Source organism: Trichosurus vulpecula, chromosome 2 (genome assembly GCF_011100635.1).
Source record: "Trichosurus vulpecula isolate mTriVul1 chromosome 2, mTriVul1.pri, whole genome shotgun sequence".
NCBI lineage: Eukaryota > Metazoa > Chordata > Mammalia > Diprotodontia > Phalangeridae > Trichosurus > Trichosurus vulpecula.
This window is the reverse complement of record NC_050574.1, coordinates 234,653,702-234,673,147: the sequence shown is the minus strand read 5'-3', so window position 1 is coordinate 234,673,147 and position 19,446 is coordinate 234,653,702. Positions and strand designations below refer to the sequence as shown.

Sequence of the window (19,446 nt, the reverse complement as noted above, 5' to 3'; positions counted from 1 at the left end):
GATAACACAAAATAAGTAAACAGAACACTATCATCATTTCCACCCCCCTTTGAACGATTGGGGCTCAAAATCTTGGGGTGAGGGGTGAAGGTCTCATTTTCCATAACTTCTTCATGCTGAAATTGGATGTAGAGATGGCCCTGCCCCCAAAAAGTCCCATTCCAGAGGTCATTTCTTTAACGAGCTGGCAGGAATTCCAAGAATGCTACATGCTTAGGCAGTCACCGGAAAGTGCAGGGTGCTTAAGCCTGAAGGAAACAAAACTAGCAACAAGGTTAGCCAAAACAAAGGACAAAAAGAATAGTCTGTGAATCTATTATAATAACCTATTCACGGTAAAATATATGGTTCAGGGGTACGATTTGGTAATTATTTTCCCCTGAATAGACAACTGTTACAGTGTTGTCCTTCCCATGGGCTATAACTTCTGCAGCCTTTGGAATATCATCTGGCTTCCGTTTTACCCATACCTTAGCTCCTGACTTTATTCTATCAATGGAGCAAGACCCTTTTGCCCCTCTAGTAGTTATTTTGGGAGGAGGGTTAGTTTTCACAAAGGGTATTTTTTCACAGGGGATAATAATGACTTGAACCATCCTATCATTTCTACAAAATTGTACAGGTTTTTTACCCATATTCTGGAGTGTCACAACAATTTCTTTTTGATAATTAGAATCTATCACTCCAGCCAATACATGTATTCCTTGAGCCGCTAATCCTGGTTTAGGTAATATCCGTCCAAGATGATTCTTGGGGATTCTCATACATACTCCAGTAGGGGTTTTTCTTATCTCTTTCCTATTTAACCTAAAATTCTCTATACAATGTAAATCATATCCTGCTGAACCAGGTGTTCCTGGACTTGGTAGTGGGACATCTTCCCTCACAGTCCAAAATTCAATGTTTTGGATCTCACATGTTTGCTGTTCTCTGATCTGCAGATTTGGGGTCATCATTCTGGCTAGAGGTGTACTCCCCCCTAAGGGCCTATTATTCAAATTACGTAAGGCAATAGACAAATTATCCTTCCAATGTCGATATGAATTATTTGAGCTTAATTTTCTCAGCTGTTCTTTCAACAATCCATTCATTCTTTCAATTAGCCCAGATGCTTGTGGGTAATATGGAATATGATATATCCATTCTATATTATTCAACACACAATATCTTTTCACTTCTTTGCCCTTGAAATGTGACCCATTGTCACTTTGAATCTGCATTGGGGTTCCATAATATAAACTTACAATATCTAAAGTTTTACAGGTGTTTTTCTGAGTTGCGTCTTTATAAGGACAAGCCACTAGTACACCGGAATAGGTGTCAACACACGTACATACATATTTACATCCTTTATCCTGGGGTAGTGGGCCAATATAATCTATCTGCCAAATTTGGGCTGGAACTTTTCCCCTTGCTATTTCTCCAGTAACTATCCTAGGAAGAGTTCGTTCTTTTTCTAATTGGCATATACAACACTCCTCTGTTATTTGTTTTAACAACGCATGAGAAATACTGATACCTCGATCCTGTGCCCATCGATGGGTGGCCTGGACCCCTAAATGGCCAGCAGTCTGGTGGACCCATCTTGCTAAGGCTGGGTCATCAGTTGGAGTCGGAGTAGGGACAATACATTCAGTAGCAATCTTTGCTAGTCGATCCGCATGTGCATTGTACTCACGTTCTGGTGTGGTCAGGGTTGCATGAGCATCAACATGAAAAACTGACAGATCTGTAACCAAAGACATGTCCCATATATTTTCCCATAACTCTTTACCCCAAACTTGTTTGCCATGAATCTCCCAATTCTGATTCTTCCATATAGGCATCCACGTAGCTAATCCATTAGCTACCGCCCACGAGTCAGTAAATATATGACACTGTCCTCCTTTCTCTGCTCTGATGGCCTGATGCACTGCCATCAGTTCAGCATATTGGCTACTTCCACCTATCCCAGAACTTTCCAGAGTTCTCCTTGTACAGGGGTTATAGGCTACTGCTTTCCAATGTCTCTTCTGTCCTAAATATTTTGCTGTCCCATCAGTAAACCAAGCATGTTTCTTCTGTTCTTCATTTAGTCCGTCATATCCATTATTCCATTTCACTAAGGATGGTACCATCTGTTGCTTAGATTCAAGGGGCTTTTCATTGCTCTCAGTATCAATGTTCGCCACAGATTCATGTAGAGCAGAAACTCCATTTTTGCCTGCTCTGGACCTATTCTGAATATACCACTTCCATTTGATTATGCTTGCCTCTTGTGCATGTCCAATTCTGTGAGAAGCTGGGGTACTCATTACCCAAGTCATAATTGGAATTCCAGGCCTTAATACCACTTCATGACCCAGAGTTAGTTGCTCAGTTTCTACTAAAGCCCAATATGCAGCTAACAGCTGCTTCTCAAAAGGTGTATATTGCACTCCAGATGAGGGCAGTTTCCTTGACCAAAAGCCTAAAGGTACACTTCGGCTTTGTTGTTTTTGCCACAGACTCCAATTTGCATAGTCATCTTGTACAGTCACTTGTAACTCCACTGGCCCATTTTGCATAGGCCATAAGTCTAGAGCTAATTGAATAGCAGCCTTTGCTTCCTCAAAAGCTCTACTTTGTTCAAGTCCCCAGTCAAATTCATATTTCTTTCTGGTGACTTTATACAAGGGTTTTAAAATCTGTCCCAAATGTGGGATGTGGTGTCTCCAATAACCAAACAGCCCTATGAACTTTTGGGCCTCTTTCTTATTGGTAGGGGTGGGAAAATCCTGGATTTTTTGTCGAGCTTGTGGGAGAATTTCTCGCAGTCCTCTATTCCACTGTATCCCCAAGAATTTTACAGTTTGAGCTGGCCCTTGAACCTTTGCGGGGTTGATTTCCCATCCTTTGCTTTTCATATGGTCAATTAATAATGCTAAACTCTCCTCCACCTCCTTTATATTCTTTCCCTGTATCATGATGTCATCTATGTAATGTGTAAGCTGTACACCAGGTAACTTTAATTCATCCAAATGTTCAGCTACAATCCTGTGGCAAATAGTTGGGCTATGAATATATCCTTGCGGCAGGCGTGTAAATGTATACTGTCGGCCTTGCCAAGTAAAAGCAAACTGATTCCATTGCTTGGGGTCTATTGGGATTGTAAAGAAGGCATTGGCCAAATCAATAACTGCATACCAAGTCCCTTCATGTTTTTGTATTCTCTCTATTAAAGTAACCGTGTCTGGGACAGCAGCATACAAGGGAGGAGTCACTTTGTTCAGCTGTCTATAATCTACTGTCATCCTCCATGTTCCATCTGACTTTCGGACTGGCCAGACAGGGTTGTTCCATTGAGTAGTTGTAGGGACTAACACTCCTGCCTCAACACATTCTCTTATAGTGTTGGCAATTTCATCTTGCCCACCTGGCACACGATATTGCCTCAAAGTAATTACTTCAGAAGGTTCGGGCAAAGTGATTGGATCCATCTTGATTTTCCCCACTAAGACTGCATTAATGCCTATTTTCCTCACAGCAAATTGGTATTTCCCTTCGGGTAAATTTAAGGTCATACCCTTCAATATGTCTATTCCAATGATGTATTCGGGAATAGGCACAATAACCACACTATATTCTTTCTTGGGCAACTGTCCAATTTTCATCATTAATTTAACTTGTCTGGCTGATATTTCAGTCCCTCCTAGTCCTGTGATGGTAATAGGAGTTCCATGGCTGAACTTGTCTGGATTTCCATAAATAAGGGTGGCCTCGGCCCCAGTATCTATTAATGCCTCAGTTACCGTACTTGACCCATTTTTCCAATATATGGTCAAGTTAATGTGAGGTCTACAATCCAGCCTGTGTATTTCCTTAATTTGGGCTGGGGCCTGGCCTGTTCCCTAGTATTCCCTTTCATGTGATTCACTTGGGTATGAAGGTTCAACATCTGTAGCATTTGCAGGAGCAGTTCTGATTTCCCTATCTCTCCTGTTATCAAGGCCTTTATCTCTGTACATTCTATATAATTCATTGGTTGGAATTCCATCTATCATTTCAAAACCTACTCCTGCTCTCAATAAAGTAGTAAACATTTCTTTCCTTGTTACTCTCCTTTGGCGCCAAGTTTGCTGGTTATTCACCCTTCTCTCTTGAGGAGATCTATCCCTTCCCCAGTCACCTAAGTCATATAACTGTAAAATCTTATTTATCACTGTTGTAAGACGGCTCCCTACTTCTCCAAGTAATAAATTCAAAATTAGTTGTTTATAAGCAGGGGGAGCTGTCCTAATTATTAAATTCCTATGAGACAGTTCCATTGAATCATTGTAATATTTGTCTGCAGTTCCTGTCATAATGGCAGTCTTCATTACCTCCTCCTTTAGTCTCATGATACAATCTCTAAGTGAATACCAGGGTCTGTGCTCAGTGGGCCACATAGAATCAGTAGCATATCTCTTATTGCATCCCACAGCGGCTAATGCCAACAGAGTAGTCCTGCTATCACCATCTCCTTGCTGATGATGTTCCCTAAAAGCTTGTTGAACTAGAGGATCATGGCTGATACCTATGAATCTCATGCAGTCTGTCCCATCTACTGATATTCCACCGGCCCCTTGATCACTGAGTCTTACCATCCAAGATATCAATGGTTCTCCTATTCTTTGGCTGAATCTACTCAAAATATCTGTGACCTCTTGCGGTGAGAAATCTTCCTGAATTTCCCTTGTAACTGAATCTTCACCTCGGGTTTCTGTCTTCCTCCTTTGTATGGGTCGAGCCCTTGTCTGATCATTTAACCATCTCCTATTCTCTGTGTGAGGCACATCCTGAACCCCAGTAGTGTTTTGTGCCTCAGCCCCTAACATTGTCTCATTCTCTCCCCACTCACTTCCTCTGCGACCATGGCTAGGACGAAGCAGGCAGTCAGGCTCTTTCTGGGCTGGGTTGAAATGCACTCTGGGCTTTTTTGGTCTCCTGTTGCTCTTAGCCACATTAATAGAAAAGTTCTCATTTGAGTCAGTTTGGTCTTCTGCTATCTGAGATTCCCCTTCTTCCTGTGGGGTAGGAGTGCCCCCATGTCTTTCACTTAATCTCAATCTTTCGTATACTAGCCGGTAGGCTGATAACACTATCCAGCTTTGCCTAGATAGTGATGCCCCTGACTGAATCCCAACTTCTCGTAAACACTTTTCCAAATCCCTAGGATCTCCTCTCCGTAGCCTTGGTTCCCAGTTTTCACAGGGTCCAGCTTTTTTAGCCAATTCTTTTGCTAGGGAGGAATAAAATGGATCCTCCCATCCTGGGATATTCATCTCTTCCTCTGAAATTGTTCTGCTTCTAAATAGAGATCTTATACCTAGCGATCCTGTTCGTGACGCCAAATGTATCAGGAGGGCAGAGTTTATAATCTCAAAGAGGATCATAAACATGTCTGAAAGGTTCGGAACCGCCGGATATAAGAAACTCTCAAAGTAGAAGGCAGAAGAATCAAAACATTTATTTAGGCTCCACAGTAACCAACCCATGAACCAGAAGCCCCATTTTGATATGTTGGTCGAAATCTTCCAGGCCCAATAAGTACGCCTTGCAAGAGTAACCAGGAGGCTACAGAGAAACATGATTGCGTAAAGCAAAATCATGTTTCCCCCTTTATGGTAATAAGATTACCCACTGGCCTGAAGTCTTTGTTCAGCTTCCTCCCGTAGATCAGCTCTGCTACTGGCAGCTCCTGCCTCAGCTGTGTCTGTGTCTGTGTCTGAAGCTGCAACTGTAACTGACGATGTAACTGTCGTAACTGCCTCTGTAACGGTCGTTGTAACTGTCGCTGGCTCAAACCGGAAAAGGAAAGAGAGCTCTTCAAGCTGTCCTCTCCCCTCTTATAGGGTTTTTGACATCATCAAGCTCCGCCCGAATGACCAGGGCCGATTGGTTCCTGAGTTGGCCCCTCCCCCTAGCATAGCCGTTAACACCTCCCCTCAGCCAGCCCCATGACTCCTCACACAGGAAGTTGTCTGCTTCCCGGCATGCTCCCCGGGCCTCCTGCCCCGGAAGAGCAAGCCACAGTGTCCAGAGGCTCAATGAGGTAAGCTGAGTCATTCAAAGAAAACAAAGGCCATTCTGGTTACAGCAGGTCAGTACGTTATCTGCAACTCACAGTCTTAGAAATTCGCCTAAGAGCCCTGAGAGCTTAAGTGACTTGCCCATGATTATACAGCCAGCATTGGAATCCAGATCTTGACCTTGAGGATAGCTTTCTGTTCATCACTTCATGCTGCCTCTCATTGATGATCAAGACATTTGCTGAAGGCCCATAATTTCATAGTTTAGTGTGTGTGTATATGTGTGTGTGTGTGTGTGTGTGTGTGTATATGTGTGTATATATGCATATGTATATGTACATTTACATATGCATATGTATTTAAATCATTGAGGAACTTTTACATGGATCATTTAAAGTATGTGTGTATGGTTTTCTAAAATTTCCCTCTTTTAAAATCCTTCTAATTCAATCAAAATTACAGTATTAAGGGTTAGAGCGTAACTTTATTGGAGCATAGACTTAGAGCTGGAAGGGAAATTAGACAGAGGTCAGCTGGTTCAAACCCTTCACCTTATAGATGAGGGAAGTGAGACTCAGAGGGGTGACCTTACTTACCAAAAGTCATAGAGTTAGTAACTATCAGAGCTGGAATTTGAACTCAAGTCCTCTGATTGTAGATCCAACACTCTTAAAAAAATTTTTTAAAAACATTTTTATTTAAAGTTTTGAGTTCCAAATTCTATCCCTCCCTCCCTCTCCTCCCCACTTCCTGAGACAGTAAGCAATCAGATGTAGGTTATACATAAGCAATTATGTGAAATATTTCCATATCAGTCATTTTCTACAAGAAGACTAGAATAAAAGGAAAAAAATGAAAGAAAGTGAAAAATAGCATGCTTCAGTTTGTGTTCGGTCAATATCAGTTCTTTCTCTGGAGTTGGATAGTATGCTTCATCATTAGTCCTTTGGGATTATCTTGGATCATGGCATTGCTAAGTCTTTTACAATTCTTCTACAAACAGTATTGCTGTTACTGTGTACAGCATTCTCCTGGTTCTGTTCATTTCACTATGCATCAGTTCATATAAGTCTTTCCAGGTTATTCTGAAGTCATCCTGCTTGTCATTTCTTACAGCACAATAATATTCCATTACAATCAAATACCACAGCTTGTTTAGCCATTCTCCAATTAATGGGCCTCCTTTTGATTTCCAAATCTTAGCCACCACCAAAAGAGCTGCTATAAACATTTTTGTACAGATAGGTCCTTTTCCATTTTTGGGGATGTCTTTGGGATATAGACCAAGCAATAGATCCAACACTTTTTCAACTTTTTTTCTGTGTAGTGAAGGAAAGCTTTGGCATAGCATATCCTCAAAGCACAGATAATTCACAATTGTCACAATTAGCTAACTCAACATTATGCTTTCTTAAAGAAAAGAAACTATTTCTGTGTTTGTATAGGATAGAGATTGGACTTGTAATTATATTGGTATAGGGACCCTCCCAAGTGAGAAAACTCCCCCTACCAATTCAGGACTACACCTTCTTTGCTATTTTATGATCTTAGAGAGTTGCCTAGAGAGCACTGTGAGATTAAGTCACTAGCCCAGGGTCACACAACCACTATTTATAAAGGTGTCCCTCTCTTTGAGGCAAGGCTGTATGTGAGTATGTGAATACACATACACACACACATGTATGTATATGTGTGTGTGTAATGTATATATTTACATATATCCTTATACTTAAGTATAATGTATTTGCATATAAAATTAATTATTCTAGATATTGTATACTACATAAGAAAATATAATCTACACAATTATATATATATATATATATATATATATATATAATAGTCACACTGTGCATAGTACTTAAGTATCACTTCACCTGTGTTACCCAATTTTAAAAAATATTTATGATGAATATGGTATAGCTTTGTATCTTGGGTTATTGTTTTGCATTTATGTGTGTAAGTTCATTTCCTCCTCTGCTAGAGATTCAGGGAGGGGAGATGGTAAATAGCCTGCCATGAGAGTGCTTTAGGTTTTTTCCTCCCACAAGTGGAAAAATTCTGCATCCTTTTTCTCCTTCAGTACTTGGATATCATATCCCCTGTGTGATACAAATAGCCTAGTATACATTCCCCAAAGTAGTATAGATCAGATCTTTGGCAGAGGGGAATAGGGCCCTGTATATACCAGGGGATAATTTTGCTGTAATCTGTTACCAGATGGTTTATCAGTGAGAAAGATATGGTTATAGGACTTGGTAAAATAACTAGAAAAGATAGCATAGAATATTTGCTATCCTATGTGTACAGAGGAACGTGCTAAACTAGTTTCCTCCATGATAAAAAACAAAAATAATGCAGCATTACCCTAGAAAAATAATATTTTCAGAAAAGAAGAATCTTGTTTTTAAGAATTCAGAAAGTTTCCTAACAGTTCAGTCTCCATCCCCTATTACCCAATTCTTTATTGCCAGGCCCTCAACCCGCCATCCCAAATTACCAACCAAACACTACCTACTCTTTTACACTTTGCCGTCTGGAATGCTTATTCCATAGGCAACAAACCTATCTTTGTCATCTAAAATCTTGTCATTTCCCACAACTGATAGCTATTTCTTTGACTCGTCTACTTCCACCCACACCCCACCCCCACACAACTCCAGGATATAGCCTCCCTAACTGCCATTTCCCGTACTGGCTGCATATTCACTCATTCCCCTGGGCTTAAAGGTCAAAGTGAGGGAATTGGAGTGCTCCTTGCTCTCCATTTCCACTTCTGAGTTCTCCTGTCACCTTCACTCAAGAACCTCATCTTCTTTGAGATGCAAACAATTCACATCTTCCACCCAATCAAAATCCTAGTAGTTTTTTTTCTACAGATCTGCAGAATACTCCTATTCCTAGCTGACAATCTTTTCCTCCCTCAAACACCTTAACCTCCTAGTTCCTAAAGCTACTCATTTCCCATGACACCCCCCCTTCCTCCACCCCACCTCAGCCACTTACAAAGAGAGTTATACCCTTGCTTGCCATCATCCACAAATACACCACCTTTATATTCAAGAATTCTGAGATTTCCTCATCTGATCACACTTCTTTGGCTTTCCATCTCTCCCTCTGCCTTTCCCTGACAAACTACTCTTTGTTCAAACCATGACCTCCAATCCTTGAGCTCTCAGTTTTCTTCTAAGTCATCACTCCTGAACGAGCCCCTCTGTTTCCCCCACTTTCTGAACCAGTTTAACCCTAAATTGCACCCTTTCCTTCAATTCCCCGTCTCCTTATGTTATTGGTGACTATGTACTGCCAAGTCTCAGCTTGGGTCACCGTAACAACAATGTTGCCAGCAGCCGCTGCGGGGGTGGAAGACCAATAACCCCAGCACCCAGGAGGGCTGCCAGCACAGGCTCTGGGGTCAGCTTTTCTAAAGGAAAGCAACTTTAAAGAGGTCAACAATATTACTTTAATCAAACGTATATCATTCACTTAGTTTGGGGAAAAGTCAGCACCCTGAGCTTCAGACAAAATACAAACAGAAATTACAAGCAGAAATTATATAAACAGAGCAAATACAAACAGCAAAGACCAACAGACAGGGCTTCCAGCTGTCCGACGAAAAGTAATACATACAAGGTTACCAGAGAGAGAAGCGTCAGCATCTGGGTTTTTCAAAGCCGGGGGGGTCCTTAACGGCTACCCAGAGTCTCATCCGGCTGCATCACAGGAACACTCTTCCCGTGAGTGAGCCCCAAAGCAAAATGCTAACCTTGGAGTATATATAGAGTCCTTCAGGGTCAGAGGGCATCACAGCCCTTGTGACCCAGGCTCGTGTGACTCAAACTCATGTGACTTAGGCTTCCATGTGACTTAAGCAGGTCACATGGGCCTGTTAGTGGATGGGAAAGATCTTCCCATTAAGCAAAAATACATTAACAATACAATCACTCCTACCAAAGAGCAGTGAATTGTAGAAGTGATCTAAGCTGAAACTTGGCATGTGCCACTGACAAAAGTAGAGAAAATTGCACAACCACTCTAACTAGATCTGCTACTGATTTATATTAAATAACCTTGACAGGGCCATCACTGCTACTAGGTAACCCTTCTATACCTCCCTTATCAACTATCCCATTCTCCACCACAGATAGTTCTTTCAAAATTTTTCATTCCTCCCTGTCAGCTAAGAAAATCGATTCATATTTTACATAAAAATATTTAGGCTATTCGCCAAGAGCTCCCTCTTCTCTCCTCCTCATCTCACGTTACTCAGGTGCCTTCTGTTACTATCTCCTTCACTTGTATCTCACACAAAGAGGTAGCCCTAGACCTTCTCCCCCAGCACCTCACTTTCCCCTCCCCTTAGACATTTTCTCTGGCCATCTCCCATCCCTGGAATGCTTTCTCTTCTCATTTTCACCCTTTGGCTTCCCTGACTTCCTTTAAGTCCCTACTAAAATTTCACCTTTTCTAGAAAATCTTTCCCAGTCCCTCTTAGATCTATTATCTTTCCTTTGTTCATCAATTCTGATTTATTCTGTATATAACTTGTTTTGTACAAGGTTTATTTGTTGTCTCCTGCATTAGATTGTGAGCTCCACAAGGGCAGGGTCTATCTTATAAGTCAGTTTGTATCCCTGCTGCTTAGCGCAGTATCATAGTAGGTGCTTAATTAATGCTTATTGATTTGACTGATTGTTAACATCTGTGACCCCAGGATCAACACCTGAAATATATCTATTCAGGTTTTACTGTTTCTGTTCCTCTTCCTACTTTCTACTTGTGATTACAATTATTAAGAAGGAACTAACTCAAATACAGAATTGGAAGAGAAAGGAAAAGCAAGAGGTCTGTGAAAATGATCTGTTAGTAATAGCTAGCTACAATTTTTTGCCAAAGAAAAGAATAAACAATACCAGTCAACAAGCATTTATTAAGCACCTATGCTAGGCCTGGGGTACAAGTACAAAGAATATTATCTACATATAAGTCTCTTTTCTTCTTTGATTTCTTATTACTTCCATATTAAGTATTATTGAGAAAGGCAAGGAAGAATGTAATATCATTAAAAGTGATAATAACTACAACACAAGAGGGTGCTCTAGCACAAAAGTAGGTCATTTAAAAAACAAACTAGAATCATGCCAAGCATGACACAGCTGAAAAGGACAAATATTTCAGGCTTCATGTTCTGTTTATAGATTTTTTTTTAAAGAAGGAAAGTGCTCCAGGGATGTTATTTTTTGGAGGTACATGATACTCAATTTAGCAAGCAGATTGATACCTTTTAAAGGAAGTGCTTTTCTTGGTAGCTAAACTTACTCAATACAGAGGTAACGAGATTTCTGTAAAACATAAAAGCACATTTTCAGAATCTGAACTAGAATTCTCTGATTGTCCCTCACAGATTAAGTGTATGGCAAACTGATTATGTTGGATATGACCATATTTATACTTTCAAATTCAAAACTATCCAACTCAATTCAAGTACTTTAAGCTCTTATTATGGCAGCTAAAATACAAAGCTTACTAATATAAATGCAATACAGGAACTAACAGTATAATTCTGCAAAAAACAAGTACATAAATAATTGGAATACAGGAAAGGATGTGATGAGTGCAAAGAAATAGTTCAGATTAAGAACTATAGCAAATTTGAAGAGGCAGGTCAGTTTCACTTGCGTAGATGAGAAAGAGTTGGAAGAGTAAGTCAAAGAAGGCTTCATGGAGTAAGATAAGAACAAGAGATAGAGGAGAACCCAGTTTGACTAGAACATTAAATATATGGAAGGAAGTACTCTGAGATGAAATTGGTTAACGTAGATTGTATCCATCAGGAGTTTATGCTTTGTTTAGTGCATAATGAGAATCTAGTGAAGGCTTTTGAGTAAGAGGTGTAACATAATCATTTAGGAATATCACTCAGGCAAGACTATAGAGAATGTATTAGAAATTGGATAGATTGAAGGTAGGCAGGCCAAATAAAGATACTGTAGAGGTGTCAACTAGGCATCTAGGTACCACAGTGGACAGAGTGCTGGCCCTGATGTCAGGAAAACTTATCTTCCTGAGTTCAAATATGTGTGACCCTGGGCAAGTCACCTAACCCTGTTTGCCTTGGTTTCCTTATCTGTAAAATGAGTTGGAGAAGGAAATGGCAATCCACTCTAGTCATTTTAACAAGAAAACCCCGTATGGGATCACATAGAGTTGGATAGGACCAGGATGACTAAATAACAGCAACAGAAGGATCGAAACAAGACTGGATTGTTCCTTGTTGGATGTGTTGGGAGGCAGAGGAGGAAAAAGTCATAAGTGACTTTTAGGTTATAAGCCTGAGATACTATTTGAATACTGGTAATATTAGTAACAGAGAGGGAGTTAGAGGGAAATGGCTGAGTGAATTTAATGAGCTTTGTCTTAGCTATATGTTGAGTTTCAGGTATCAACATGACAACTATCTGGAGATATTTAGAAGACAAATACACAGAGCTGGGGATTTGGGGATGACAGCATGGTGTTTCAACAATCCGCCTAGCAGCTGTTGTCGGGATGAAAGACCAACACAAGCCCTACAAGAATGCTGCCAAAGCCCAGGTTCTTTTGATCTGCTTTACTAAGGAAAGCAACGTTAAGGCTTACTTTAATTCAGCTTACAAATACCATTCACATAGTTCAGGGGAAAAAGCCAGTACCCTGAACTTCAGAGCAAATACAAACAAATTAGAAGCATCGACAAACAAATTAGAAGCATCGACAGACAGACCAAATACGATTCATAGTTACCAACATCTGAGTTCAGCCTGGGAGCTTATAACAAGGGCTGGCCTAGAGTCACTCGCACCACCACAGCTGTGGGTAAGAGCCCCCAAAAAGAGAAAACCAACCCCTGGCTTTATATCTTTTTCAGGGTCAAGGGTGAGTCACACATGCGACTCACCTACGTGACCTAAAATCGTCACAAAGAGGCAACTTAAACCCACGTGGTCTAAAAGCCTCTGATGTCCCAAACGTGTCACTCAAACTCATATGTAAACTAGGCCCTCCCCTGAGGCAAGGAGGTCACCAAGGACTCCCAATCTAATCAAGGAAACAAAGGCCAAACTCTGCAAGGACACTTGGTTGAACTGAGTGCTAAGAGCCCATTTTGTTTACCAACACACATGGAAATAGTTTATATTTGATATTTGAACCATGTAAATGGATTACAAAGAACCAAAGAAGCTTGTAGAGTGAGAAGAGAAAAGGAAAAATCATAGAAACCTTGGAGAATTCCTATGTTTGTTGGGCCAAATAAAAGTGAGGAGCTATCGAAAGGGAGGAAAGCTAAGAAGACAAAGCATGAAAGGACTATGTCTTGGAAATCAAGGGAGGAAGGGGTATTAATAATAATAACAATAGCTAATATGTATATAATGCTTTCAGGTTTGCAGAGTGCTTTGCATATATTATTTCATATGGTCCTCCCAACAACCGTCTGAGGTAGGCAGTATTAAGATTCAAACTCAGGTCTTTCTGACTCCAAGTTTGGCATTTTATCTTCCATACCACTTGGATGCCACAAAAAAGTAGGGATGATCCATAGTGTTATAGTCTGAAAAAGGTTAAAGATAAGGGCATAATTTTAAAAGGATTTCGTGATTGACTGGTCGATAGTGACCTAGAAAACTATAATAGTATCATTAGAGTGGGGAAGACAGAAAGCAGAAAGAGTTAGCCTTTGAGCTGGGTTTTTATGGGTGGATGATATTTCAATGCTTCTCAAGAACTTCATTTCACTGAATTATTTCATAGTAAAAATGACTGTTATTAGTATTTTATACTAACACTTAGTGGGCATTAGCCAAAGAGGTCATTTTGTTCCATTTATTTAAGTGCCTACTGTGTGAAAGGGATTGTTGAAGGCCGGTTTATAGGAACTAGTCAAAAGAAGATACCATATTAGCATCTGATAATAGTAAATAATAATAATACTTCGAACCGTATCCTAGAGCAAAACTCTCTAGGATATGGTTTTAAAACTTTGTTAATGGAAAATCAATTTTCTACTGAGATTAACTCCAATTGTTGCCCATATTGGGCAAATTGAGTTATATTAGAGTCATCCATTGTCAACAGGTAACTTTAAATTGTCATTTGAAATAGTCATGCATATTTCACACTTGACTGTTAAAGTTATAGACAACTAAATAAAGTTTTAACGTCTGGTACTATTAAAAAAATTTTAATGGTATAATTGAAGAACCAGAATAGCTTTTAAACTTGCTCATAGAATAATTTTATAATTTGTATTTAATATTTTGCAGAGGGTTAGATTAGTAAAATTGTATTTTAACATTTATAATTTTTAGTTTTATGCATACTGTTCTGCATTGTAATTTATAAATGATTTTTAAAATAAACCACTCCAATTTAGATTTGTATTTAAATAGAGGGTCCATTATATATTTATGTATTTAAACAGAGGTATATTTAAATAGAGGGTGTTTCATCTGCACATGTGTGAAGAGTATGCAGTGGGGGGGTCAGGGGGTGGAAAGGTTATATAAAGAACAGTAATACAATGAAATTAGTTTTTGTTAGATTTGTTGTGGATATATATTTCTGGAATTTTTACAGATGGTTTTAATATGTGAAATTCCTCATCAGATAAAAATTAGAAGACTATTAGAGAATTGTTCATTTTTATGAATACGTAATTGACAGTTTGAGTAAAAAGAAGTCTAACCAGACTCTTTCAGCCTGACTATTTACTTATGTTTAAGAAATATGGTACCAAAAATAGTATGATAGGTACATTTCTGAAAGTTATTCAAAATTTGTACATGCTATATATCAATCAAGTAGACTGATAATTGTATTACAATCACTCATTAGTACCAGTTGTATTTTAATAATACCATCATTTTGTTAATGTAATTAAATTTTTATTTATATTGTGGTGAAGGTTTACAAAATAACAATTATCTATCTTTACAGGTTATTTTAGTGTCTGCTAACAAATTAACCCGATATATAGAACCATGCCAGTTAACAGAAGATTTTGGTGGAAGTCTTACCTATGATCACATGGATTGGCTAAATAAGAGACTGGTTGGTATATTAGAATGAAGATAAAATTCTGTTATATATCAATATTGTATAATTTTGGTGATTTAAAAAAATTGAATTTCATTAAAGGAAAACACAGTGGTTTTTCTTTTCATAATGAAATGGGGTTGGGGGTGAAGATGTGGTTGAGAAGTGTGCGAGAAGACTTTTTGCAAGTACTCTAGACAAAATTATAGATTGATAAGTTGGAAAAGAGACTTCAGGAGATGATATAGTCTGTCTTCAAGAAGACAACGTAGATACTATTGAATAAACGATAATCTAACAATTTTAAACAACTCTAGAAAAGGATATTACAATGTCCTTTATATTTCTATTCACATTTTTAATAGTGTTCATTATCAACAAAACTTTTATATTTAGTCTAAAACTCGAAAACTGTATTACAAGTGATTTCTTCTTGGTTTATACTGCAAATGGAGAACAACTCTTCAGCATTTGATCACCATAAGGTGTCTCCTTATTTAGGAAATCTATTGTTAACTTGCTTCTTATCCAGAACTGTTTTCTAGTCATTCCTCCTCAGATCCATACTCGTAGAGTTGGCAGGGCTTTATCTTTATTCACTTTTAAGTTTCATCTTATTTGAGATTTCTTTTGGTTGTTTTGTTATTTTGGGTATTTTGGGATCCTGATCCAACATTGTCCAGTATGATATCTAACCAGGTTCTCTGCAGTTTTGATAACCATGCCATCCATTTTCCTTTATCCAAGTCACTGATAAAAATGTTGAGAAGGGGCCAAGGACAGATCCCTAGGAAATACTCAGGGATAGTGTTTATCTTTTATTTTCCAACATTTTAATTAAAATTCTCAGAGGAGATTCCAGATTTTTCATTAGAAATGTGTTCTGGCATACTCATTTTTTAAAAATGCAGTGTTTTTATTTAGAATATCAGTCTTCAAAAATGAGTATTTTGAACATGAATAAAAATAACTCACCTGATAAATGTTGTCATTGTATATTATATTTGCTAACAGTCTCTCCTTCCCCCATTAAGTCCATATGATTGTATTTTGAGTATTACTTGGAAGGGAGGTAGGATGATGCAATGGAAAATTCAAAGGACTTGTGTTCAAATCTTGGCCTTGATGATATTAGGCAAGTTATTTAACCTTGCTGAAACTTTTTTTATTTCCTTATATAAAGTGAAGGGGTTGGACTGGGTAATTTGTAAGGTTCTTCCTAGCTCTACATCTATGGTCCTAGATGCCACTATTTTAAAGCATAACTGATTTCTGTGCTTGGACTCTTACTCCTTTATAGAAACATGCTATTGTAAAACTTTGCAATTATTAGTAGACGGATATTTAGTATTGAATTTATGTTTAGGGATCATTGAAGTAAAACAAATATGACCTTTTACAAAATATTAGACAAAAATATTTTTTTGAGCTCTTTATGATACCTTTCAAGATCTTTTCAGTTGAGTTATCTATTTTAACTTTTTGATAATTGGATTTTTTTTTTACAATTTAAAAATGATAATTTGCAATAATCTAATTTTTACAACTTGTTAGAAAAAAAATATACAACATAAAATTCTTACTAGCCTTTCAGGATCTTAGTATTTGGGTTTCCCATCCAGGATCAAAAAGTCATTAGAAATATATTCCAGTTTTCTTCTTGTATTATCAGTTGTTCACATATCAATCAAAGGATGTGTTAATCGGTTTAATGGGTCTTATCAGGCTTCCAGTAATGACTTGGATAAACAGTTTGGAAGGACAGCTTACCTTTTGGCTGGTCAGGACAGGTTTGCATGTGGAGTCTTCCATTCCTGTCAATAGAAAGTCATTATTACACCCTGGCCTTTTTATTTCCTCCTTCTGGAGCCAGTAACAGGTTTTCTCATGCCTGATAGTATCTTGTAAATCCTCCTGTTTTGTGAGGTATGGAACATTTACCCGTCTTATTGAGCATCTGGACTCACTGTAAGTGGGAAGAGCCTTATATCTATTACCTAGCTCCGTTGATTCATTACTTCTTCTTCCCTTCCTTTTTTGTGTCATATTCTTTCATTATCTTATCCTTAACACTGACTTCAATTTTCTTTTACCTTCTCAGAATCTTTGTTTCTTCCCTCATGAACAGCTTATTCCATTTTGTCTAGGAACTTTTTATTCTCTCCAATAAATTTTCTAAAGAAGTGGTGTTAGGTCCTTTCAACTCTCAAATCCCGACTCTACTACTTGACCTGTATGGTCTTGGACAAATCTTGAACTTTCCTGAGCCTCAAATTCCTCATCCATTAAATAAGGGGATTGAATAGGATGATTTCTAGGGCCCTTCCCAGATTTAAAACTGGAATCCTGTGAGCCTATCTGTGCTATCTCCTTGCCACTGCTACCAGATCCTGACCACCATAGAGGCATCTGAGGATGCTGCCTTTAAACTCTTGTGTCCTTCACTAGCTGCTTGTGCTCTGCTAACTACTATAAATCTTTCAGGTGTTTTTATCTAGCTCTGGTTTGTTCAACCAAGTATGAACTCAGCCTCTTTATGCCACCAGTAGAAACAATTACCAAAAAGACACACTTTAGAATCACAAAGTATTAGCCCGAGAAGGAACGTTATGGGCATTTACAAATGAAGAAACTAAGGCCCAAAAAGGTAATGCAGCTTTTCCCAGGATCATACAGCAAGTAAGTAGAGGAGCTTAGATATGAAACTATATTTTCAAAATCCAGATCTGTAGTCCCTTATTGCAGAATACTACATTATAATAATCCCAAATCTTTAATTTTTCTCTTTCTTTTTATGATTTCTACTAATCGCAGTTGCTTGGCTTCTGATTATTATCTGGTTGTACAAGATGCCATGTCTCACAATTCTGAATGTAGATAAAACTAAAAATTTTATCAATACCCAAATGTACCTCTCATCTCTTTAATGTGGGTATTTTCTCCCAAATGTTTGCCCATCCTCTGTGATTTTTTTTTCCATTCTCTCCCATAAGTTTACCACACTGAGTACATCCAATGTGCTAGGAGTCTTCCTTGATTCCTTCCAAGGACAGCAGTACAACACACTGAATGTGCCTCAGTTATCCTTTGCTATCATCATATAACCATTTTTACTACAGTTTCTCTCCTATGTATCTTCAATGAAATCCTTCATACTGCTCCATCATCCATTGTTTATAATATATTGTAGCCTGTTCATACCTACTATGTCCCTCTTCATTGCCCTGGAAATGATCTTCAGTTTGTGTGATCTTCAATTTCAATTCTTGGGAGATGGTAATATTTCATGAAACAATACCAGAAAAATATTGGTGTTTTAAAGATGAGACCCTTGTTTCTTAGAGAAATTTGGTTCATTAAAATGACTTTGCAGTTTCCCGAAGGGAAACAAGCCCGCTTTCCTCCTTCCTCATTTTTTGGGCCCAACTCATTGTCTGTTTGCAGTGTGTCAATCCAAAATAGAGATACTAATGGATGAGCTTTACAAAGTGTTAATTCGACTGAATATCATCATAATCTGAACAATAGGTATTCTTCATCCATTTGGTTTTTCCTGTGCGGGTAATTAGAACAAAGTTTTTGGAGTGATTATGGATCTAATTTAGTTAATTCTGCATTATTAAATGGTTTGTTATAATCATTGTAATATTATCTGCAAAAAGAAACATCTGGCAGTCATTTCTCTTTGACTTGAAAAACTTTGCAGATATTTTTTTTTTCCTGTAATGGTGAACACCTTTGATAAGCATACTTAAATATTGTATGTTATACTTGATATTAATGATAACAGGGTCATACAACATTATCTCCTTTGTATCTTTAAGAGAATCTTGCAAAATTTTGTTGTATGCACGAGTGACTTTGAGTGACTTTGTTGAGAGACAGTCTTTAAAATGGTTTTTGTTTCACTGAAGCAAATTTTTTTTTACAGTCAACAAAACGATCTTATGTTCTCTACATATTTTAGTCAGTTGTATAGTGACAAAAGATATGATCTACTATGGAATAAATATCACTTGCTCAAGTCTGTCTCTTCCCTCCTAATACCTTCACCAATCACAACATTGTATAAATTGTTCCTTGGTTCTACTGATTTCACTCTTGTGTTCATACTATCTAGGATTCTCTGAAATCATCTTATGATTTCTTAGAGTACATTAATATTCCCTTCCATTTACATGCCACATTTTATTTAGCCATTTCTCAATTGTCCAAAAGGCAATCCTAAAATACTCCCTTAAATTCTAGTCAATCCCTTCCTCCCTCCCACCCCCAGCAAGAATCAGTTAGTTTGTTTTTCTTGTGATTATGGCTTCCTCAGTATTACCCTTAAGCCTCTCCC

The 19,446-nt window shown here is 38.2% G+C and overlaps 1 protein-coding gene across 2 annotated transcripts in view; it reads left to right on the top strand.

The window, feature by feature from the left end:
• Window positions 1-19,446, top strand: part of SESTD1 (SEC14 and spectrin domain containing 1) — a 143,460-nt gene that overhangs the window by 78,292 nt on the left and 45,722 nt on the right. For both annotated transcript variants that reach the window (XM_036746739.1, XM_036746740.1), the window contains one exon: window positions 15,006-15,119. In XM_036746739.1, the coding sequence (XP_036602634.1) occupies window positions 15,006-15,119 (114 nt within the window). The remainder of the gene's footprint in view (window positions 1-15,005; window positions 15,120-19,446) is intronic.